The following is a 25,508-nucleotide window of genomic DNA, read 5'->3' on the forward strand; positions in this document are numbered from 1 at the left end:
TAAAGGTCCGCTGTCTGAGCGTGGTTGTGTTTCGCTAAATTCTCCTGTTTGATGAGTACTAGGTGCCTCGGTGAATGTATATGCTCTGACTTTAACATAGCTATTTCTGTGACCAATTACAAGCTAATCACTCAGCTATTTCTATGCTAAATTCTATGCTAATTCCTTTGTCAAGGGGTACCTCTGCGGATGTGTATACTTTAACTTAGCTATTTCAATGAGCCATTTCAATGCTAAATTATATGCTAATTCCTTTGTCAAGGCGCTTTGTGTTTTTCTTCTCACACAGCTTAAAAGTCGTGATCTAAGCGTGGCTTCTCTCACTCCAACGCTGTCCTCCAGACAGTCTCGTCCCTTCACCTGATGAAGGCCGCTTGTTTTGTGGCCGAAACGTCGTGATTTTTTGTTATTTTATTTTCACCTACGTGACTTTACCCAATAGAACCAAAGAGTATGGATCCTAGCAGTCACGAAAGCTTTAAATCTAGAAAAGTCATCACACATTTTAAGCTAAAAACCCAATGTGGCAGGACCCTCCTACAACACATTGCGGCTCTCCTGGATAAATAAGTACATTTCCAAAAATCCACAGTGCATGTGTGCGCTCGGTGCATGCCAGGCAGCCCAAAAGCACCATCCGATTTCTGGAATTTATAATTACCCGGAATATGCCCTCCTCGCCATCAGCGCCGCTTTCTAGGTCATCGTCCTCCTGCAGCTCCCCCGAGATCGCGCGCCGGATCTCAGGGCCCATGTCGTGGAGCGTTCTTAGCCCAGCCTGTGTGATGCACGCACGCACGAACGCACGCGCGCATGGGTACATGCATGCGTGTATGTGCACACATACACGCACGTGTACAAATATACACAAATCGTTTACATACATGCGTGGACTCATACAAGTATAAAAACAAAGACAAAGACCACCCTTATATCCATACAATTAAACAACTATGCTTTGTTTAATTTTGTATATACATTGTTCTTTTTTTTGGTGTGGTTTTCATATAAGCCCTCTTGGGTTTCCGACCTCACCTGCACACCTTTTTTACCTTTTTTTACTTGCACTGTTTGTCTTTAACTTTTTTGAGCGAATAAACAATACCATAGAAGCTATCTATTAGGTTATTTAGGTAAATTCACGTAGATAGTAAAACAAATAAATAATAGATCACGACGTTTCGATCGCGACAACTAGCAATCGTCCTCAGATGAAAGAGAGAAACATGCCTCTGTGACAAGGCATTATATTACAGGGGGGAGGAGGGGAGGCCGCAAAGGGGTGAGAGGGTGGGGATAAAATTAAAAGAGGGCTTGGGTGAAAGAGAGAAAAGAAATGTGACAAGGAAGCTTAGATATAAAACTTAACAAAATTTAGAAATGCAATGCAGTTCAGAGAGTCGGCTAACATATATAATGCCTTGTCACAGAGGAATGTTTCTCTCTTTCACCCGAGGATGATCAAATGTTGTTGCGATCAAAACGTCGTGAGCTATTATTTATTTATTTATTCATCTACATTACTTTACCAAAATAACCTAAGAGTATGTGAATCCTGCAGTCACGAAAGCTTCTAATCACCATAGAGGCTGTTGGGGCAAGTGCTGATAGGGAGTGCCTATCAAGGCCAGCACGGTACACGACAAGGTAGGGTGACCAGTACCACGCCTGGCAGCATTTGTCTTCCCCAGCGCTGATGTTTACACCCTGCACCAGGTTCTCATTTATGACTGAATTGATCTTGGGGAGGTCTAGGACCGGATGCAGATATTGGTTACTGAAGCTGGTGGTTGCCAGGTTCGTAGTGTAGCGCGCTTTCCACTGCACCTCGCCCTCACACGGGGTTCACTGGACCCTCACCTGCAGGGCGATGGTGTTCCTAGGCCCAATCCCCAGTGCCCCCAGCTCCTTGCGCTTCTTGAACTTGCGGAAGTAGTCCTGGATGAGGAAGGTGGCGTAGAACTTTCCCACGGTCACCTCATCATCTGCTGGACAGGGCAATGTGATGCACGCACGCCGTGTGATGGCCGGACGACGGGGTGGCCAGGGTGATGAGGCAGGGAGAGGGGGGGCAGGCGAGGATGAGCAGGGGAAGTGAGAAGGGTGTGGTGGTGGGGAGGGGGGCAGCAGCAGATAGAGCCTGTAAGCACCATGCAATCTGGCACCCTGCTGTTACCAGTCATTAATATTATTATTGTTTAACGCAGTTGTTGGGCACAGACCCAAAAGTCCAAAAATCTCATGCGGTGAAAAACAATCAGCAACTGTTGAATTTGTAATCGTAAGACTTGACACGTTGCTTGAATTAAGTAACGTTATTGTAAGAGTATGAGAGAAGAGACGATGATGATGGGAGGAGGAAATTCCAAGGTGAAGCAGTGCGAGGGAAGACGCAGAAAGATAATTGTTGTGGCCTGTAGTGTTGTGAGTGTGCGAGTGGATGAGTGATTGAGTGAGTGGAGAAGTGAGTAGTTGGGTGAGTGAGTGAGTTGTTGTGAGCTGCAGTGTGGTGGTTGAACAGTGTGGTAGATGAGGCGAAGCAGTCAGTCTGCTAGAGACAGATTCCTCAACATGGGAGGAGGAATCAACATGTGAAGTTGGTAGGACTTCACTTTGTTCACACAGACAGCCAAGCAGCAATCACCTCCAGCAGGGGGAACCACTTGATCCAAGAGCTTCATGTTTGTCCGCTTCCATATTTTCTTGATGACAGCTCGCAGTTCCTCGTTGGCCTGCTCAAGGTTTCCTGCAAGCACGTACACTCGTACATATCTGTTCATGCCCCAAACACCTGCAACATAAATTACTTCATAAATGTCATCCATAATTTAGGTTTTTTGAGTTAGATCGTATAAATATAAATGTGTCGCCAAACCCGCCACCACCCACCACAGCCAATTAGTAAGGTTTGTTACGTAAACAGAACGTGTCAATTCGTCACTAGTACAGTACACTGGTGTGTTGGAGAGCAAATCCACAACATTTACAATCTGAGTACGACATGTCGCCAGTAATTACAACTAGCTTCATCAGGCGATGGCCAGAATCTGTTTCGTTCCTTGTGAGCCTTACTTATTCTTTAAATAGGATCAAAGGCTTTCAATAAATGTTTGGCTGAGAAATAAACTCAACTGTCATTGCACAGGAGTGGCAGAGAGATGAACCGTTGATCTGGAGGGAGGATACCGGCGGTGAATACTGGCAGGGACTGCTGTGCGCTGCCTACCGTCCGTTTTGATTTTGAGCGAAGTGCGGACGAGGGCGAAGAGCGTTGCGTTGAACATGACGGTGCCGTCGCTGTTGAGAGGCATGTTCATGGAGACGAGGCGCTGTGGGGGACAGTGGCGCGTGGCATAGAGGTCAAGAGGTCGCAACACCCACAGCAGGGGACGGCCATTGCGAGCGAGAACTCAGGAGGTCGACAGTCTTTTGAGAAGCGAGCGGTCGAGTGGTACGGTAAGCACGGAGGCGTTTCAGTCTAATTGCGTATTGCCAATTAAAAAACGTCGGAGTTTTTCATGCGGAAACCGAGATTCGGGTTCGCTCACCTTGCAGGCAACGCGGTGGGGGCACAGCTTCCCGAAGCCGAGGGGCGGCTGAATGCGTCTCAGCAGCGTCACCACGTCCACGTGCTTGATCCGGCCCCTGTCGCCGCACGCACAGAGCGAGGTCATGCTGCCAAACTTACATCTCGTCAAATCGGTCAAAACAAATGTCATCTCATCATCGCGGTGTTAAGTTGTGGTGACACTACCCAGCGCGGTGACGTGCTCGATGCCTGTTGCAGAGGTTCGCGGTTCTAGTCCAACAGGACGCCCTGGTTAGTAGTGGGTGTATTAATGGTTAAATATACACCATCAGTTAACTCAGTGGGCATTATAGAAATAAGATAAAAAACCAAACAGAAATCAGAGTAAAAACAACCAGATTACAGAATAAATTAAAAATACTGCATCAACATAAATAAATGTTAAATCAAATATATTCCAGTGACAAAAACTGGCTCAGTCAAATAACTTTGATAAACCATTCGTAGTAAAATTAAGCAATAGAAATCATCCGCATAGACTCAAGGATGATTATTGCACTCATGTGTAAACAGACAATAATTAAATATGAAACAGACTTAGGGTGATTACTGTACGAGTGTACACACAGACAAGGATTATAAGTTAAATACAACTGCAAATGAAGCTATCGCAAAAGTCAACAGGCTGACATGACTTTGTAATTTAGGTGGGAGAGCAACCAAGGACAGGACAGAAGCAATGCAATTCCATGTGTTTGTGGCATTCGCAGAGTCTGAGTAAGTATCAGAATAACTGTCACTCGAAGTCTCGAGGGATAATGGTTGATGGAGTGGCAGCCAGGGAATAGAACGTGTCCGAGAGGACGTCCAACGAGGAGATGGAGCCATGATATCAGTTCATGTGCAGGTGCTGGTTGGATTGTTGCATTGTAGGATTGTGAGAGATGGCGCAAGCTTGGGGAGGCCTTCATCCAGCAGTGGATTAATCATGGCTGGTTATGAAGATGAAATGTTGTCTGGGTGGACTGTGTATCGGAGAAGGTGGGTGACTAGGCCCCGTATGTTGCCAATTGATGGTCACTCACTTGGCCTCGGGGTCGTACTCTGCCCAGATCCTCTTGAACTCGTCCAGATGGTGGGGACCCAGGATGGACCAGTCACGTGTTAGGTAGTCAAAGTTGTCCATGATTACGGCCACAAAGAGGTTGATGATCTTTGAGAAGAAAACAGAATATGGGTCAAGGCGTCTCTATGATCCAAGGAGCATTGGGTTATATCCTGTCTCTATCCCCCACCTCGATCCCCTATCCCCCAACTACACCCCTATCCTTCTCTCTATCCCCTACCTCGATCCCCTCAACCCCAACTATACCCCTATCCCTGACTCTATACCCTACCTCAATCCTTTATACTCGAGCTCTGTGGTTCTTAAACTTGTGTGTGAGAAGCCCCTTCTTTGGGTGCGAGACATGGCCAGATTATTTTGGAAGGTAAATCATCGAAAAAACTCATTAAGCACGGGGACATAAGTACAATAACTTTGTTTCATTAAACTCTATGCATTTATTAACATTAAAAATGTTTAACGATTAAGAACCAAAGGGAGGCAAGGATGCAGTAAAGGTTAAGAACCACTGCTCTTGCTCTACCCATATCACTGGCACCACCCGCTGGCAGTGCCTGGCAGTACCAGGAAGGCACAGAGCATGTAGAAGCTGACGAAGTAGAAGATGGCGAAGCTGGATCCACAGGAGAACTCCTCGCCCACGCTGGCGTCGGCGTCAGGGTCACAGCGCCGGCCCGGCATGCAGGCCAGCATGATGTCCTGCCACGCCTCGCCCGTCGCACACCTGCCCGGGGCACAGCGGCACACGTGAACACGCACGGCAATGCAAAGATCCCCAGCGTAGTGCCATCGGTGCTGTTAGCGAGCGCCTATGAAGGTTGACAAGGCATCACATCTTTGCCGGGTCGCCTTTATCTCCCCAGTGGTGATATTGACACACCGCACCACTCCTTTCAGGCTGAGTCGACCTAGTTCAGTGCCGGGAGCTTTCAGATTTGACACTAATCTTATCCTTGACTAAGAATCGATATTTTGGTCGCTGGGTTTGAGGCGCAGTGCGTCTGTAGTGGAGTAAACAATATGCATAGGAATTGGCCATATACAGTACATACAGACAGACAAGGAGAACGGGTCACATGAGGTCGAACAGGTGGTCGAGTCGCGGGTTGCGTAAACAACCCGAAGTAATTAAGGGAGTCGTGGCACGAGGGCTGTGATTGGTCGAGAGGCTGTTAGTGTTAAGTGGTGGCGTCTGGATGTCTGATGGAGGGGACAGGTGCGAGCTGGCGGAAAACGGCCAGCGAGCCACGTGGCAATTAATTAAGGCTAATGCGAAAGGGGATAAAACGCGAGGTGGTTTGAACGGAGTTGAGTTGCTGCTGGGGAGTTGTTGTTGGAGAGTTGTTGCTGGGCAGTTGTTGGCGAGAGGTGAAGAGATACGAAGAAGACAGCTGGAATGTTAGGGAAGAATAGATAGAGAGCCGAACCCCAAAGACAGTAAATAGCGATAGGGAGAGTCAGCGTTAGCGGAGATAGATGGAGTCACTGTGTGTGAATAGATAGATGGAGTCACTGTGTGTGAATAGACAGACAGGATACTGCGTGTGAATAGATAGAAGAACCACTGTGTGTGGAAGGGAAGTCACTGCGTGTGAAGAGATAGCGGCGATACTGTGTGTGTGAGGAGATAGAAGACGAACCACTGTGTGTGGAAGGAAAGTCACTGTGTGTGAAGAGATAGCGGCGATACTGTGTGTGAGGAGATAGAAGACGACCCAATGTGTGTGGAAGGGAAGACACTGTGTTTGAAGAGATAGAGGAAGGAACACTGTGTGTGGAAGGGGATGCACGGACGATGCTGAAGTAAATCGGAGTGTCCGAGTTGGCGGAGCATGGAGAGAATTACTGTGTGTACGGAACGATGGAATAAAAGTGACGGCGGAAAAAGAGACGGTTGTCGTCCGAGTGAATTCACGGCACTACACGTCAATGCAAGTATGTGTGTGTTAAATGTGTGCTTGTGCGATTCCAGCTCACAGCTGACACATAGTAATTGTTATCTGAACCAGTCATGGGCCTCCCCAATGTAGATTCGGCCTCAAAAGAGAAGAAGGTACTATGTGTAAAACATCACTATAAGAGTGACAAAGGCGGCCAGTCGAGGTGCTGGACACCCACCCCCTTTGTGTGCCGTATCGGCCTTGATGGGTGCTGCTCGCTAACAGCACTTGCCCCAATAGTCTATGAAGCGTATACAGGAGTCTGTGTTTGTCTTTGTGTGTGCACGTGCATGACACCTGAACAGCAGCAGCACGGCCTGCGGAAACGTCTGGAAGTTGTTGTTCCTGTTGATCTGCGAGCCGTCTTGCATGGCAATTTTACCGAACATCTGTTCCGACGGAGCATACGCGCAAACAAACCACACTCAACGCGTTGCTCCATAAGATGCCACTGTTGTGTTAAATTTGTATTACATAAAGAAACTTTCGCGAAATTTGCAGAGGCCCCAGAGCCCGGGGTAAATGCTGACCTGCATGCCAATGACGGCGTAGATGAAGAAGAGCATGACAATGAGGAGAGCGACATACGGCAGGGCCTGCGGGGAAAAGTGCGTGGCAAGGGTAGCGAGTGAGCGAGCGGGCAGGAGAGCAGTCGCCACGTTTATAGAGACGGCTACCGACACTAGCGATCAACCAGGTAGCTGACTAACAGAGCCACCAGCTAAGAAGCTACCAAATCCCTCAGTGCCTGCAAACTAGCCAACCACCACCACTCATTCATCCAACCAACCAACAAGTCACCCAACCAACAAAGCAACCATCGAATCAACATCAGCCCTGCCCACCATCCCAAGCAACAACTCAAGCAACCAATGGACCAGCTAACCACCCACTTGCGGACTCCACAATCAACCCACCCATCCACTCAACGGAGCTCCAGGTCCTCTACTCAATCATTGAATGATGCACATATCCACTCACCCACCAACCTATGTGACCAACTACTCAACCACTCAACCAGAGAATCATCCAAAGACAAATATCCCCTTATCGCACCTCTGATTAGCGTGGTTGGCAACATATGGTGCGAAAGAAGTTCAAAATACATACATACAAGTGCCTTTAGTGGGCACCTATGAAGGCCGGCATGGCACATGAGGGGGTGGGTGCCAGGACCACTCCCGATCGCCTTTGTCTCCCAAGTGGCGATGTTTACACACCACACCAGGTACTCATTTTGGGATAAGTCGACTTAGGGGAAGCCCGGGACCGATTCAGATATTCGCCACTGATGTTGACCATGAGTGGGAATCAAACTCGGTTCATAGCACAGTGCGCTAGCTGTGACACTACCACTCCCCACTAACGCTCCCATCTACAAACTCACCCACCAACCTAGATACCAACTCCGACAGTCACTCACCCGTTGCACCAACCACTCAATGACTTGACCAACAACAGTTGCACCACCTGTAATCCCCACTGTCAACTTGTTGTGTTCTAGCCGCCTGGTGCTCCGCTCGATGTTGTGAGCATCGCTCCTCTGCCCTCCGTTGTTGCTGGAGGGCGACTGCCTCCAGCTCCCCAGCAGCGTCCTTCACGAGCCTTAACCACCCAGCTACCCACCCCCCCAGTTAACCAACCACTCAACCGTTAATTGCTCGTCCTCAACACACCTGGAAAGACTTGATGAAGGTCCAGAGCAGCGTGCGGATACCCTCGCCGCGGCTCAGCAGCTTGACGAGGCGCAGCACACGGAAGAGGCGGAAGAACGTGATGGAGATGCGGTTGTTGTCCTCGGCGGCGCTGCCCGAGTTCTGCAGAAGGCACCACGACGGCGACGTGAGCAGCGGCAGCAGCAGCAGCAGCAGCCTCAGCCTCGCAACGACGATATCCTCAGTGCCCTTGTCCTGACCCGATCCCTGACCCTAACCCTCGGATTCAATAATAATCATAACAAATAACGTATCCTGCCCATATATGTCCCTCCACAATACATATAGAACGTATTTTTTAAACATACCATCAGCCATGTGATTTTCTGGGAGTTCACCAACATTGGTTCAATCAAGCCTGACTGCTGATGAGACATTGCACATCAAATCTGAAGGCTGTATGGCTGTTGGAAGGTGTAAAAATGTTTTTCTTTTCACGTGGAGAGACAGATATGGGAAGGAGGCGAAATATCTGCATGTCTGCCTGACACAGGGTGATGCACTGCTCAATGCGAGTTCAGTATTCAAACGTCTTCACCTCATGAGTTCGTGACAAGAATAATTTTAAGAGACACACTGAGGAGGCTCCCTTAACGGCCTGGCTTGCCAGCTCACGCGGCGGCCTCTGCCGCTGGCTCCGCTGTGGGTTGCACGTTCTTACCAATGCGACTTCCGTGAGGGGCGTGTGCTCTGGCGTCTTTAGGGACAGCACGGGCAGCACACAAGGGGCGGCACACAACGGGAAGCGGTGAGGTGGCTCGCACCGGCGACGCTGTCATGAGAGACGCCACTTCTCCGAAAAAAGAATCCTGCTGCTAGCGAACCTCCCAGCTGCTGTCGAGGCCGGGCTGGGCGATGGAGGGACCACGTATCTGCACTAAGTTTCTGCTGGGACCGGGTATGTGCCTGGTAGTTAGATAGGAAATTATTCACCCCTGCCCACCAGCGATTAGATGAGATGAAACGATGATGCACCAACTGTCTCATTGTCCAGTTTTATTCGGCCTAATAGCATCGTCATGTCACATGTGGCTAGGGTTGAAAACAGTGTGAGGGGTTGGTTCATGGTTAGGGTTACAGATATGAATAGATTTGGAGATAGGATTGGCTTGGTGATGATTGGGGACAGAGTTAGGTTGGGTTAGGGTCATATTTCTGACTGAATATTTTCCGGTTTGCAAGTAGATTGGTTAGGTGGCGCGTCACTAGTATTAGCCATATCGAGAGGTTCACTGAATGTTGTATCCTAGATATGCCGGGTGTGGAAATGCATTGCGTGTCACCAACCCAGACAGACCCGACTGAAGTCAATCCCTGGTTGGCTGGAACGACTATGTGCAGCACAGGTTCTCAGAGAAGCAACATTTCACATGACACGGAGTATCACATCGACGCCCGCCAGACCCTCACGACACTCACCGGGAGGGGGCAAGGGCGGACACCAAGGGCTGTGGGGCATCTACACGGATCCCCTCCGTCCATCACCTCTACTTAACCATCAAACACCGCCTTCACCCCCCCAACCCTAACCCCACTCTATGAATCTTCGTCTTTCCGCAACTATCTGGTCGGCACTGAACTTTCACTGCTGCTGCTCTCTCTGCCACTATTTAATTCACTGCTGCCCATAAATCCACTGCTGCACACTTTTCTGACCTTTAATTTGGGGTGCCATGGTGCCGATATGTCAACTACCTCATTATGTATACAGAGTGTCGTGGGATCGATCCTGACCCTAATGCCTGCTGTATAGTTGGAGTTTGCGTATTCTCCCCGTGGTCGCGTGGAGTTTTCTCCAGGTTGTTCGGTTTTTCCCTCCATGTTAAGAAACATGTGTTTAGAATATTTGGCGGCGATACATTTCCAAACTATAATCCACTTCGTTGAGCTTTCATTTGTGGCCAGGTCGCTTCTGAAAAGAGCTATATAACTCAGTGGGCATTACCTGGTAAAATAAAAAAACATTGTTTACAGTTTTTAGTTTTGATTCACTGCTGCACACTCTGCTGCCATTTAATTTACTGCTGCACACTCTGCTGCCCTTAAATTCACAGCTGCAATGCTCTGATGTATTTTAATTCACCACTGCACAGTGTTGCACTTAAATTCACGACTGTCCTTTAATTCACTGCTGTACACTCTGCTGTGTGAAATCCTCTGCCTTCGTCCCTGCGAGGCTGTGCGCTTCACTTGCTCCTCTACAATGCCTCTCCCCCACCTCCAAACCAACCTGGCACAGCAGGTTGTCCCTGGCTTTGCTGTGAAGTCTGGACTTAAGTTTCATTATTTCAACAGTTAATTTAATCTGACACTGCGTAATCTATGAGAAAACCCACCACAGCAGGAGAATGCTGAAGACTAGAAACACATAGATTTAGCAGCAAGCAAAGGTGTCATGTTTAGAAATAGCAGAAGGGCACGACTCCCATCCATACGCCTTACATGCATGTCAATAATGATCTCAGCCTTGTTAAGGCCAACAACTCAAGAGCTGAATATTCGCCCGGGTTTAGAAGAGATGTTAGGACGTCCACATATTCAATTATTCTTAATTCGGTGGTCTGAACACACGGTTGCACGTTCAGCTCTTGAGTTGTTGGTCTAGACAAGGCTGAGAGCATTATTGTACGTGCAATGTGGTGGTCACATTGCATGAGGGAGTACAAGTCTGCGTATTCTTAAGTCGAATACTCATCATTTATTGTCATCATCTTATCAAGGAGAACCTCACTAAGTCTCAACTCTCTAGGGTCCTGTTGCATTGGGATGATTTGCCAATTTGTGTTTGTCTGGTTACAATTGAGTAAAAATTAGTAATAATGTTGTTTTATTTGTACACGGCATTATTAATGCAGATTGCAACGTTGTAGAATGCGTAACCACAGACAAACAGCAGGAAGGCAGTGAGAACCCCTGCGTACACAGCACTGGGTCTTAGGTTGCACCACCACGTTCAACAGAGCAACCAGATGTCCCTTTTACCCTCCTCCTCCCTCTCCCTTCTTTCCTCATCCTGGCTAACGAAGGTTAGGGCCACCACTTCTCCCACAGTGAAAACCCGGACGTGTTTCTCAGTCGGCCTAGCCATGTAATCAAAACCGTGCAGTTTACTGCAATAAAGTTCAGCACTAGAGTGGTACGAGATCTTGATACATATCAACTCCTGCCACCCGAACACTGATGCCGACTCCCAGAGTGGTGGCAACCCTACTAATGGGCATGTGGCCACACCACAAGAGTACTAGCCACCGGCACCACCATGATTCGTAGAGCAATGCCGGTCACATTTCAGTGGTTATGTCTCTTCTCCTGCTCTTGACTCCCCAGGACAGAACAAATGGGATGAGGGGAAATGAGAAATGAGAACAGAGAAACGCAATGAAGATTCATGCTGGGAATTACACCGAGAGAAACAGAGAGGAGCACACAGATCAGGGAGCAAAATGCAGGTTAGAGACAGAGACATCATAGTGGTGGTTGAGGACCATTCAGTGTCATTGGCCAAGAGACATCGCTGGAAGGACTATGCACAAGACCGGTGATGAAATGGCAGCCAAAAGAGGGAAACAACACCACTGTGGAGATGGACCACGAGCGGGACATTACGTGGCATGGGAAAACCGTGAGCCAAGGTGAAGGTGTGAAGAGGCCTTCATCCAGTAGCAGATAGATCATGGCAGCTGCTGATGAAATATGATGCGTATAAGTACAAGTATCCTTCAATTTACAATAGTTCAGCTCACGAAATTTGGTATAAATGCAATTGATAGACAATGGACACTTTTCGATGAACGAATAACAATTTCCGCGTTCACGAAATTTTTAAAGGCAGGTGCCATGAGATCACCCGGGAGGCTGCGTCATCTGTCTGCGACAGTGTCACGGTATCCCTGCAGTGCAACAGTCACGTCTCCACATCACCTTTCCAGGTATTCCAACATACGGATCTTTTGGTGAGTTCCCTGAAAAGGTTAATCCTCTTTTATTAAAAATTAATTATTGAATCATTTTAATATTTATGTTCTTCGTTATTATTTCTGTATTGTGAAAAGTGACACGGGTGTATATTTTTAGTTTAGGAGAAGAGCTGGAATGACTTTCCGAAACACATCCCGATTTTTTGTATTCAATTAATGGGAGAAGTAATTCCGAGTTTCAACGCTAAAATGTGCAACGCCTTTCAAGGACAAATGCATCTCTCTCGCAAGTTGAGGGATAACTGTAATCAAAAGTGATTGTCGGCGACTCAGATGGGAATCACGTTTTTTGCGTCTGTGGCTCAAAGCAAGAAGCGAGAAGCAGTGGACAGCAGTAGCAGGGGGTGTGCAGCAGACGGGCGCGAGTCCGCGTGAGACAAAGCGTCACGTTCCCCTGGTACCGGGCCCCAGCCACGTGTGTGACTCCATGACCGGCCGTCACTCAGGGTCCACCCCCCCCCCTTACACTTCATCTCCTTACACCACTGAGATGAACAGCAATCATGAACGGGAATGTAACACGAGAGTAAATTTAACTTGCAGATTTATGATTCATAATTGACTTTTGGGTTGGGCAATGTAGTGAATGAAAATGTAATGTTAACAAGCGTTTACCGCCCCGATTCGTATCGTTGGGTGAGCTGAAGAACAATTCTCACAACTACATTTAGCAATTAGGTTTGCGACATTTCACTTCAGAATTGGTCTTCAACTCATCGGTGAGCTGAGGCAAGAGTAATTAGCATGTTGAACGCTTGGTCACATGACAATTTAATTTGTTTAGCTAAGCTGGGTGGTAGAGGATTGCACAAGACAAATTTGGCGACATCAAGTGACATAACCCAAAAAAGAATGACTCAAGAGGGTAAGTGTCACCAGTGAACGCAGATTGCTTGAGCAGCAGCAGCAGCAGAAGCCACACACAGTGCCATACCCAAATAAAGTTTAAATTGCGTGCCGACGGGTTCTGACATTGCTGCTGCTTTGGCTTTGTTACAGTGGGAAGGTTTTGAGGCAGATGGGTCAGCGATGGCAGTGAGGCAGCAGCGGGGGGGGGGGGGGGGGGTGCGTGGGATGGATGGGGGCCAGGGCAGAAGGGCACTCTTACTTACGTTCATCTCTGTGATCGCAATGTCAACGATGCTACCCACAACTAGCAAGGCGTCAAAGGCGTTCCATGCATCCGCAAAATAGTGCTGCATGCCAGGAAGATAGAGACAGAGAGACACGGAGACACAGTAATGGGAGACGGAGAGACATGGATAGCCAGTAATGGAGAGACAGAGACAGACATGGACACAGAGAAAAAGACGGACATTGCTTGAAGAGATACAGCAAGAAAGAGGGACATTGTTTGGAGAGATACAGCAAGACAGAGACAGGAAGAGCCAGAGAGATGAAGAGGGAATGTGAGACACAGAAAGAGAAAGATGGAAACAGTGAGATTGATAGAGAGATGGAAAGACATCGAGAGACAGGGAGATGGAGAGAGAAAGCACAATACAGGCAGGGTGAGAGGGCCAGACAGACAGAAGGAGACACATAGAAGCAGAGACATGGACACACAGAGACAGAGAGAGACATCGGGACAGTGATGGGGAATGAGAGAATAGATAAAGGGCAGAAACAGAAAGAGAGAGAGAAGAATAACAGATTAAATAAAAACGAGAGAGTGGTCACTCCAGAGCGAGGGGAGGGTGAGCGGCAGTGGGCTTCGTGAGCGCCGGGCATTTCGAAAGACAGCGCTTCCCCGAGTCGTCCACTCGGCCCCTCACCCCCCAGAAGGACCCGGAGTCAGCACCCACCTCCACTCGCGAATTTGCTCTGCGCTCTGAAACAAAACAACCCTGTGGTGAAGAGCTCGCCCCGGCGTACGCCGTGACTACCCCCTTTCTCCCACTCACTCCGAATTGGAATCGTCACGAGCCCTGCGAACGTTTCGTTTTGCAGCCGCTGCGGCCCAGTCGCGGTGGCAAGCAAAGCGACGAGCAACGAAACAAGGCCGGAGACCAGAAAACAGAGCTGTGAGCGGCAGTGAGGTGGCGAGAGCGCTGCGGAGAACACACGGTTGGTCAGATCGTCCACAGCCTGAAGACAGAACCCTCGAGAGAGAAAAACACATTTGCACAGTTAGTGGGAAACACGAGGAGGATGAGCAGAAGGACGAGGAATAGGATGAGGAAGGTGGAGGATGATGCAGATGTAGAAGGGGAGGAGGAGCAGCAACTCCATGAGGTGTTGGACCCACAGCAGGTTCAGGCTGCTCGCGGGCAAGGGTCGGTGGGGAATGAGTGATGGTGAAAATGTACAACTCTGTTTAAGATTAATAAACAACTCAATTATGAATCGTAAAGTAGCCTGTGAAACCCTACAAGTTGCTTTAACTCTGTAATTTGTGGCTATCACCAGGAGTCAATGACCTTCTGCTCACATCCCAATGCTTTGCTCTCAACCACCCTGCTTCCCCCCCATTCTAGAGCCCGCATGGAAGCAAACACTTGGGGAGCCCCACAGGCCGAGGAGTCAGCCACCCCCCACACCACCACGAAGCCTCATCCGCGTCACTCGGTACTCACATTCAGCTCACTCAGAATGACGTCAATGATGCTGCCAATTACGATGAGGAAGTCAAACACGTTCCATGGGTCGCTAAAGTAACCCTGCGTGAGGGAGGGGCAGGGGGAGAAGAGGTGAAGGAGTCAGCCAGATCAGCTTCTCTTGGACATGTTCACCTACCACGTAAGCGCACTCCGACCGCACGCGGGACGCACGCAGTGTACCACGCAACGTGACCCACGCAAGGCAACATTTGTCTTGTGACAAATTTCATCAGCTGTCCCTGCAAAAGAGTGTTGGACACAAGCTTGGCAGCCACCTTGAGCCCCCACACTCAACGTAATAACATTACAAATACATTAACCCCAAGGCGTCTTACACAATACACGAAACCTGCGTGGAACGCGCGGCTATGTTACGGATGTATTAGTACTTTGAGCAAAACTGGAATTTTTGTGGCAATTATAGCATGCAGGTGAAAAGACATCTCAATGAAATACAGGAGCTCTGTCGTCCCTCTGCATAAAAGTCCCACCACCTATTTTGCCAAAATTTGGTTTGGTAGTTTTTGCCACGGCTCAATTAGATCCAGTTGAACATTACGAGGATGTTGTGCATGTCCAGCGCAAAAACCAGAAGGGAATTATCTTCGACACTCGCCAGGTTTGTAGAGAAGACTTCAAGGGTGGGACCTTGTTTGTTTAGATGTTTCTGAGTTGGACCGTTTTCTGAAAAATCTACTGTTTATAAGAATTTGATGTGCATGTGCAGCGCACGCACACATACATTTAGTTATTTGCGTGTGGCGTGATCGCGCGGCGGCGTCTATGTCGCAAGGGTTAGGGTTGGGTTTGGGTTGGGTTAGTGTTAGGGTTTGGTTAGGGTTGGGTTAGGATTAGGTTAGGGTTGGGTTAGGTTAGGGTTGGGTTAGGGTTGCGTTAGGGTTCGGTTAGGGTTGGGGTGAGTTAGGGTTGGCTTAGGGATGGCTTAGGGATGGGTTAGGGTTGAATTAGTGTTGGATTAGGATTCGGTTAGGGTTGCATTGGGTTAGGGTTGGGTTAGGAATGGATTAGGCTTAGGGTTGGGTTAGGTTTAGGGTTGGGGTAAGGTTGGGTTAGGGTTATAAACACAAATAAATACTGTAATAATTACTGCAAGTTGTGTAAATTCCACATTGCCATGGTGGGAGTCAGTCTCTCCACTTCATATAAAGTGCCATATTAATTTTATTGACCCTGAAGGAATGATAGGCTGAGTCAAACCTACATAGCTATTTACAATTTGCCTGCTTCATATATTTTTGTCCTGCACATATTTTGTACACATCCCATCATGAAATCAAAAGATGTGAGGCTGATGGAATGTATAATAATTATGTGCATAAGTTGTTATGTCGAAAGACGAATATGTAAGGAGGCATATGGGTTTCACAAGGATGCGCCTGCATATTTTGTCCCACGTGCCGTAGGTTGTGCAGGAGAGGCGGCGACTCGGTTGTCTCCACCGCCGAGCCAGGGATGATACTTGGAGTTCTGGGCCACGTGGGAGACTGTGCCATCACCGTTGCAATGAAGGCAAGAGTGAGGTCCGGCACTCTAACGGTAACGGTGGCACCGCTGGGGCTCATGATAATACCGTAGCCAAGTCCACGTGCGTATCCAACCCACCCAAGTAAATAAAAATCAATAAACAATTACTGTCGCACACCAGTGATGGACTGTTATCATTGTGCAATGTTGTTATTGTCTCTTTAGTGCTGGAGAGCTCTCCGCGGGCAATTGAGATGTGGTCATTATTTTCCAGTTCCTTTCCTGCAGGGCTTATGTTTTTATTTTAAAAAATGTACTATAATAATGATGTGCAGGAAAACTCAACAAAATGTTGATTTCTCATTTAGCTTTTCCCACATTGTTTCATGGCATAGCCTCCTGGTTTCATAGGCATAGCCTATGAAACCAGGAGGGTAGCCAGCACCAGGCAATACATAATGCCCCAAATTTTGGCTTATTGGATAAAGTAGCTTAATTTGGTTGGCCCATCTATAAACATCATGCCCTCAAGCTCTCAAGATGAATGGATATTCAGACTACACAATCTGTAAAGCTATCACCCCAACTGTTGGAAAAGAACCATCTGAGGACACAATCAAAACCATCACCTTGCCATACATAGCAGGGGTAACCAAAAATATTTCCAAAATCTTGAGCAAATACAAGATCCAGGTTCGATTTAACACAGTACATACAATTCGTGATCTGATCCCATCTGTGAAGTGATCCCTGACATGCAATACCCCGGCATCTACAAACTAAGCTGTGTCTGCAGCAGTAGATACATTGGGGAAACTAAGCGACATGTCTCGGACCGTGTTCGTGAACATAAGACAGATCTGAAACATGGTAGGACCAATACCTCTGCCGTGGCTGATCATTGTTTTAATGAGGTGGGCTCACACGAAATTGATTTCTCAAAGACAATGGTACTTAGCACACCTACTGGCTATCAATAAAGAGTCGTTCATGAAGCCATCCACATATACAGACACAGACACAATTTCAACCAAGAAGATGGGTACAAACTTATCAATCATTGGAAGGACGTTATCAACCAGTTTAAGTCATACCTGGCTGTGATGTTCCCATCCTGCCACCTTCTGATGTTAGTTATTTTCGGCTCTCCCATTTTACATTAACAGGTTAAATTTCTCACACCAACACAGCGCCGACCTAGACGTGGCGGCGGCTCTGCGATCTCACATTAACATGCTAATCTCTCACATTAACATGCTAATCTCTCACATTAGCATAGCCACCTCAGCGCGCTCGTCGTGGAGGCCACTCACTGATCTTACATGAACATGGGAATTTTTACTTTGCAGCCCTTTCATTGGTGGAAACACCACCACATTCGCGGTCGCCGTCCATCACTTACATTAACATTAGCTGCCCCGCCCATGCTGCTGACATTTGGGCTATGCCCATTTCGGGCCTTTATAAACAGTTTGCCTTTAGAAGCTAACCCACTTTTCCTGATGATGACCGCTTGTGTTGCGATCGAAACGTTGTAGTTTTTTGTTATTTTCTTTGAACCTATCTACGTGACTTTATCGAAAGACCCAAAGAATATCATGCCCTCGTTAGACAAAAGCACTGCGATTGTATCAACCATAAAATACCACGGGCGGTCTTCTTCACTCAAAATACCATCAGCGTTCTTCTTCACTCCAAATACCACGGGCTGCCTTCTTTACTCAATATACCATGGGCAGTCTTCTTCACTCAAACTACCACGGGCAGTCTTCTTCACTCAAAATACAATGGGCGGTCTTCACAACTCAAATTACCACGGGCGGTCTTCTTCACTCAAAATACCACGGGCAGTCTTCTTCACTCAAAATACCATGGGTGGTCTTCTTCACTCAAAATAACACGGTCAGTCTTCTTCACTCCAAATACCACGGGCTGCCTTCTTTACTCAATATACCATGGGCAGTCTTCTTCACTCAAACTACCACGGGCAGTCTTCTTCACTCAAAATACAATGGGCGGTCTTCACCACTCAAATTACCACGGGCGGTCTTCATCACTCAAATTACCATGGGCGGTCTTTTCACTCAAAATACCATGGTCAGTCTTCTTCACTCAAAATACCACGGGCAGTCTTCTTCACTCAAAATACCATGGGTGGTCTTCTTCACTCAAACTACCACAGGCAGTCTTCTCCACTCAAAATACCATGGGTGGTCTTCTCCACTCAAAATACTATGGGTGGTCTTCTTCACTCAAAATACCACAGTCTGTCTTCTTCACTCAAAATACCACGGGCAGTCTTCTTCACTCAAAACACCACGGGCTGCCTTCTTCACTCAAAATGCCACGGTCAGTCTACATCAATTAAAATACCACGGGCTGTCTTCTTCACTCAAAATACCACGGGCTGTCTTCTTCACTCAAAATACCACGAGCGGTCTTCTTCACTCAAAATACCACGAGCGGTCTTCTTCACTCAAAATACCATGGGCGGTCTTCTTCACTCAAAATACCATGGGCGGTCTTCTTCACTCAAAATACCACGAGCTGTCTTCTCCGCTCAAAATACCACGGTCAGTCTTCTTCACTCAAAATACCACGAGCTGTCTTCTTCACTCAAAATACCATCGGCGGTCTTCTTTACTCAAAATACCACGGTCAGTCTTCTTCACTCAAAATACCTGGGGCTGTCTTCTTCACTCAAAATACCACGAGCTGTCTTCTTCACTCAAAATACCACGAGCGGTCTTCTCTGCTCAAAATACCACGGTCAGTCTTCTTCACTCAAAATACCACGAGCTGCCTTCTTCGCTCAAAATACCACGGTCAGTCTTCTTCACTCAAAATACCACGAGCTGTCTTCTTTACTCAAAATACCACGGTCAATCTTCTTTACTCAAAATACCACGGTCAGTCTTCTTCACTCAAAATACCACGGGCAGTCTTCTTCACTCAAAATACCACGAGCTGTCTTCTTCACTCAAAATACCACGGTCAGTCTTCTTCACTCAAAACACCACGAGCGGTCTTCTCTGCTCAAAATACCACGGTCAGTCTTCTTCACTCAAAATACCACGGTCAGTCTTCTTCACTCAAAATACCACGAGCTGTCTTCTTCACTCAAAATACCACGGTCAGTCTTCTTCACTCAAAATACCACGAGCTGTCTTCTTTACTCAAAATACCACGGTCAGTCTTCTTCACTCAAAATACCACGAGCTGTCTTCTTTACTCAAAATACCACGGTGAATCTTCTTTACTCAAAATACCACGGTCAGTCTTCTTCACTCAAAATACCACGGGCAGTCTTCTTCACTCAAAATACCACGAGCTGCCTTCTTTACTCAAAATACCACGAGCTGTCTTCTTCACTCAAAATACCACGAGCTGTCTTCTTCACTCAAGTTACCACGGGCGGTCTTCTTCACTCAAAATACCACAGGCAGTCTTCTTCACTCAAAATACCACGGGCTGTCTTCTTCACTCAAAACACCACGAGCTGTCTTCTTCACTCAAAATACCACTGGCGGTCTTCATCACTCAAAATACCACGGGCTGTCTTCTTTACTCAAAATACCACGGTCAGTTTTCTTCACTCAAAATACCATGGGCAGTCTTCTTCACTCAAAATACCACGGTCAGCCTTCTTCACTCAAAATACCACGAGCTGTCTTCTTCACTCAAAATACCATCGGCGGTCTTCTTTACTCAAAATACCACGGTCAGCCTTCTTCACTCAAAATACCACGGTCAGCCTTCTTCACTCAAAATACCACGAGCTGTCTTCTTTACTCAAAATACCACGGTCAGTCTTCTTCACTCAAAATACCACGGTCAGCTTTCTTCACTCAAAATACCATGGGCAGTCTTCTTCACTCAAAATACCACGGGCTGTCTTCTTCACTCAAAACACCATGGGCGGTCTTCTTCACTCAAAACACCACGAGCTGCCTTCTTCACTCAAAATACCACGAGCTGTCTTCTTCACTCAAAATACCACGGGCTGTCTTCTTCACTCAAAATACCACGGGCTGTCTTCTTTACTCAAAACACCATGGGCGGTCTTCTTCACTCAAAATACCATGGGCAGTCTTCTTCACTCAAAATACCATGGGCGGTCTTCTTCACTCAAAACACCACGAGCTGCCTTCTTCACTCAAAATACCACGGGCTGTCTTCTTCACTCAAAACACCATGGGCGGTCTTCTTCACTCAAAATACCATGGGCAGTCTTCTTCACTCAAAATACCATGGGCGGTCTTCTTCACTCAAAACACCACGAGCTGCCTTCTTCACTCAAAATACCACGAGCTGTCTTCTTCACTCAAAATACCATGGGTGGTCTTCTTCACTCAAAATACTATGGGTGGTCTTCTTCACTCAAAACACCACGGGTGGTCTTCTTCACTCAAAATACCATGGGCAGTCTTCTTCACTCAAAATACCATGGGTGGTCTTCTTCACTCAAAATACCACGGTCTGTCTTCTTCATTAAAACTACCACAGGCGGTCTTCTTAACTCAAAATACCACGGTCTGTCTTGTTCACTAAAACTACTACGGGCTGTCTTCTTCACTCACAGTGGACGTCCAAGATCCCATGGCGTAATTATAAAAATAGGAGACCATCGTGTGCCAGCGCCACGGTTAAAGTTTGCCAAATTAGAAAAATGACAACGCAAGTTACTTAATTGGGATTGCACATTGCATTAATTGCCCTTGCTGCGAAACGACTGCAGGCTATTGTCTGTGAAACATATTTTCATCCTTCGTGAAAGCCTCGCGCTATAATAACGGTCCAATTACCAAACGTAGTAAATTTAGTATTACATTATTATCTTATTTATAAACCAGTAGTTCCCAACCTGTGCTCTGCGGACTACCGTCGGTGTGCGCAAGGTCGTGGGAAGTGGCTCACAGACCTCGAGCAGATACAGCTATCACTCACTTTATGTACGTTCGGTTTACAAAAATTTTGTGTTCACGCAATTGACAAATTATGGACACTTGTCGATTAACGAAATTGAATATCCACGTTTATGAAATTTCACACGGCTTGCGTCATGAGATCATCAAACAAGAACCATCCGAGAGGCTGCGTCATCCATCCGCGACAGCGTCAAGGTGTGCCTGCAGTGCAACGGTAACTCCTCCACATCACCTTTTCAGTCACTCCAACATGCAGATCTTTTGGCACGATCCCTAAAAATGTTAATTATTCTTGTTTTAAATTCATTATTATTCAATCGTTTCAATATTTATGTTCTTTATTTTTTTTTATGCTGATATTATGAAAAGTGATTATGATGTATACTTTTTAGGTTAGGAATAGAGTTGTAATAACTAAGAAACAGATCCCAGATTTTTCGTATTATATTTACTGGAAAAGCCGTTCCCATTTACGAAATTTTGTTTTACATATTTTTTTTTAAAACGCATCACTTTAATAAATCGAGGGATCCCTGTACTGCAAGATTGTCCACAAGATGCCCTTTCTCTTGATTAACCATTACACACCAGTTGAGAATGTATTAATGACTCATCAACACAGCCAGCTCTTGACTGACAGCTTTAACATCTGATGGAGGATATCTCTACAATTAACAATTGCACCGTCATCAATTTCACATAACGGTGCAGGATGATGTCATAGGAAATCAATCCTGATGTAGTTTGTGATGTAATGAGAGAGCACCACAATTGGTGGGGGCTGCATACTGAAGCTGCTTGGCCATGCGGTGGCTAGGCATGCGGGTTAAATGACCAGCCTCACCTGGCGGAGGAGCTCAAACTGTGCCAAATCCTTCCAAGGATCTTTGAGCTCCTCACAATGTAATTCAGCCTGGTTAAACCCGGATGGATGGTATGCAGGCTATTAGCAATGCTTCAAGGAGGCGACAGAGACACGGCCACGCGATCGCGCAACACGCAAACAAATCAATAAATGCATGCATGCGCGAACATGCCCAGACAATTCTTATAAATTGATAATTTTTAAGAAAACAGTCCAACTCAGAAATATCTAAACAAACAAACTTGGCGAGGGTTTCATGATAACGCCCTTGGAGTTTTTTGCGCTAGACGTGCACAACATCCTCGTAATTTAAATGGAATCTAAATCATCGTGTTGTGAGGTCGTCTGCGGAAAATCTACCAAACCGATTTTCAGAAAAATTGTTAGCGGGACTTGTTTTTGAACTCGTGTTTGGGAAGATGACAAAGCTTCCAAAGTCAACTGAGATACCTCATTTCACGCTGTGAATGCCACAAGAACATGGCTTTTTCTCAAAGTGCCAACGCACGCACAACTCTAGTTGCGCGACACGCGCAGTTATGAGTCTCTTTTTATAAAATGCAGTAATCAGCCAGGTGACCCAGTGGAGGTGTGAGCGCCGCGCAATCAGAAGCTCAGAAGTTAAAATCGTGGCTGGGTACTGACACAACCCATCGTGCTTCCCTCTGGGGTCGAGAAATTTGTACCACTGTGGAGAAAAAATTACAGTGGTTGGTCCTATGGATAGACTTGGCGCAGCCATAGAAAGAGGGAATTTCCACCACTGGCCCAACACTATAAATAGGGAGAAGAGTGCTGCCTCATTGTCCATTTGAGCAGGAAATGGCTGGAACTTTTGCGTGTCAAGTAATTTCTCAAAGTAAAAACATTCGGCCGAGGTCCCAGCACACGGTAACCCACGAACAACGTCTGAACTTAACGGCAGAGAGAGGGCGTCCCAACGCCGCAGCAGGAATTTCTGCACCGGGCAGACGTGGGAATTGAACTGAAATAACTTCCGTGTGAAATGCGACATGGCAATGGAAACGGAGTTACACAGTTTGTGACCTGGTACGCAAAACGTCGGTAGGTAATTTATCATGCCGGTACACATGCACGCAGGTACACACACGCACACGTGCAATGCATGTCTTACACAGGTGCTGCGTGGCTATACTTGCACATGTGCGCACACACACGCACGCACACCTCCATTCGCCAGAACGTCTTTGCAAATAAAATAGTCGCGTGCCATGCTTCCCCCAGTCCTGCACGCACCCTTACGCACCAACGTACACGCACGCACGCATGCACACCAGTCCAGCTCCGCTGATGGTAAAGCCATGGTTACACATTACAACGAACGCGCACGCAACCCGCTTGCTCCGTAGCACGCATCCACGTGCACATCACTTAAGCGAGCAGCAAAGCAGTGCAGTGTGAGCTGTGTGCAGGTCGAGTACATCACAAGCAGCGTGCGGTGCATGGTGTGGTGTGCATGGTGTGCTTTGCAGCCCTCTCAATGTTGTGCAGTGTGTGGCAGGCTTTGTGTGATGTGGTGTGTTCTGCTTGTGCTGTGCATGCTGTATGGAATGCTGTGTGTAGTGTTTAATGTGCATGTGCTGTATGCAGTGTATGCTATGCGACATCCTATGTGATGCGCTTTGCTCTCTGTAGTGTGTCCTGTGCAACATCCTGTTTAATATTTATCTGCATGTATAGCATGCTATCTGGTATGTTGTGTGCTGTGCATAGGGTATAGTATGCAACATGCTGCGTGCTGAATGTATTGTATGCTGCCTGACATGCAATGCGCTGTGAGGTTTAGCCGTGTGCTCTGCACTGTGTGCTGTGAGCCACGCCGTGCCGTGTCAGCGCTCACCCTGGGCTTGAAAGCAACGAGTTTGAGAATCATCTCGGCAGTGAAGAGCCCGGTGAAGAGCATGTTAAACGCGTCCATCGCCTCCCGGAACGACTTTGACTGCCCGTAGTGCTGCAGCACAGCCACCAGCACAGTCAGCACTGATAGTGGTGGTGGTGGTGACGGTGGTATTGATGGCTGTGATAGTGGTGGTGGGGTGATAGTGATGGTGGTGATAGCGTGGGGAGCCATAGAGTAGCGGTTAGAGCGCTGCGCTACAAACCCAACGACACTAGTTCGATTCCCGCTCACGGCCAACACCGGTGCCGATTATCTGAATCGATCCTGGGCCTCCCCTAGGTCGACTCAGCCTCAAATGAGTACCCGGTGCAATGTGTTAACCTCGCCACCAGGGAGACATAGGCGGCCGAGAGTGGTGCTAGCCAACCACCCCCTCGTGTGCCGTGCCAGCCTTAATTGGTGTTCACTAACAGCACTGTTAGACGATACGGGGAATATTTGTCTTTGTTGCCGGTGATAGTGATGGTGGTGATAGTGGTGCTGATAGTGGTGATGATGGTGGTGATAGTGGTGGTGACGGTGATAGTGGTGGTGACGGTAATAGGGATGATAGTGATGGTGGTGATAGTGATGGTGGTGATAGTGGTGGCGACGGTCATAGCGAAGGTGGTCGTGACGTCCAGTGGTGGATTTGGTAGCGACAGTGCTGACCTGCATGGCGAGGCACAGCGTGTTGAGCATGATGAGTCCAAACATGAGGTACTCGAAGGCGGTGGAGTTCACCACGTACCAGACGCGGTACTGGTATGGGTTCTTGGGGATGTAGCGCCTGAGAGGGCGAGCCTTCAGCGCGTACTCCACACACTGCCTCTGTGGGTAGGTGAGTGGGTAGGAAGATGGATGGGTGTTAAAAAAGGTAAAAAGGTACCAACCCATCCATCCATTCACTCACTCACCCACCCACTAATTCACTCACCCACTTAACCCTCCTACCAACCCATCCCATTCACAGACCTGGTTCTTGTCGAGCTCACAGTTCTTGTACTCCTGTTCTCCTTGCTCCTGGAATGTGACGATGACGAAACCAACGAAGATATTCATCATGAAGAAGGCGATGATAATGATGTAGATGATGAAGAAGATGGAGATCTCGACGCGGTAGTTGTAGATAGGTCCCACGTCCTCGGCGTGAGAGTCAATCGCGCGGTGCAGCAGCCTGGGAGACGCACGCATTCACTGTGAGCACGGACTCGCTCGCTTCGTGCAGCCATGCGGTGCAGTTGTGGTGGAGTGTGGTGTGGTGTAGTGGGGTGTGGCGCGGTTGTGGTGTAGTGGGGTGTGGCGCGGTTGTGGTGTAGTGGGTGTGGTGTAATGGGGTGTGGCGCAGTTGTGGTGTAGTGGAATGGGGTGCAGTTGCGGTGGAGTGTGGTTGTGGTCTAGTGGGGTTTAGTGTGGTTGTGTAGAGGAGTGCGGTGTGGTTGT

At 47.6% G+C, this 25,508-nt stretch overlaps 1 protein-coding gene across 13 annotated transcripts in view; it reads right to left on the reverse strand.

The window, feature by feature from the left end:
• LOC116942266 (voltage-dependent L-type calcium channel subunit alpha-1D) overlaps positions 1-25,508 on the reverse strand; it is a 217,346-nt gene that overhangs the window by 56,092 nt on the left and 135,746 nt on the right. For 4 of the 13 annotated variants that reach the window (XM_076066964.1, XM_076066961.1, XM_032953962.2 and 1 more), the window contains 16 exons: positions 25,041-25,242; positions 24,738-24,896; positions 24,027-24,137; positions 14,864-14,947; positions 13,400-13,483; positions 8,972-9,007; positions 8,272-8,412; positions 7,126-7,191; positions 6,893-6,984; positions 5,220-5,379; positions 4,615-4,742; positions 3,549-3,645; positions 3,227-3,329; positions 2,645-2,746; positions 1,861-1,988; positions 662-778 (listed from right to left, as the gene is read on the reverse strand). In XM_076066964.1, coding sequence (XP_075923079.1) covers positions 662-778; positions 1,861-1,988; positions 2,645-2,746; positions 3,227-3,329; positions 3,549-3,645; positions 4,615-4,742; positions 5,220-5,379; positions 6,893-6,984; positions 7,126-7,191; positions 8,272-8,412; positions 8,972-9,007; positions 13,400-13,483; positions 14,864-14,947; positions 24,027-24,137; positions 24,738-24,896; positions 25,041-25,242 — 1,810 coding nt within the window. The remainder of the gene's footprint in view (positions 1-661; positions 779-1,860; positions 1,989-2,644; positions 2,747-3,226; positions 3,330-3,548; positions 3,646-4,614; positions 4,743-5,219; positions 5,380-6,892; positions 6,985-7,125; positions 7,192-8,271; positions 8,413-8,971; positions 9,008-13,399; positions 13,484-14,863; positions 14,948-24,026; positions 24,138-24,737; positions 24,897-25,040; positions 25,243-25,508) is intronic. The other 9 variants (XM_076066960.1, XM_076066967.1, XM_076066968.1 and 6 more) reach the window with 9 other exon arrangements.

This window comes from Petromyzon marinus, chromosome 14, assembly GCF_048934315.1.
Source record: "Petromyzon marinus isolate PM22_M1 ecotype Great Lakes invasive population chromosome 14, UKy_Petmar_22M1.pri1.0, whole genome shotgun sequence".
In the NCBI taxonomy this organism is placed as follows: domain Eukaryota; kingdom Metazoa; phylum Chordata; class Hyperoartia; order Petromyzontiformes; family Petromyzontidae; genus Petromyzon; species Petromyzon marinus.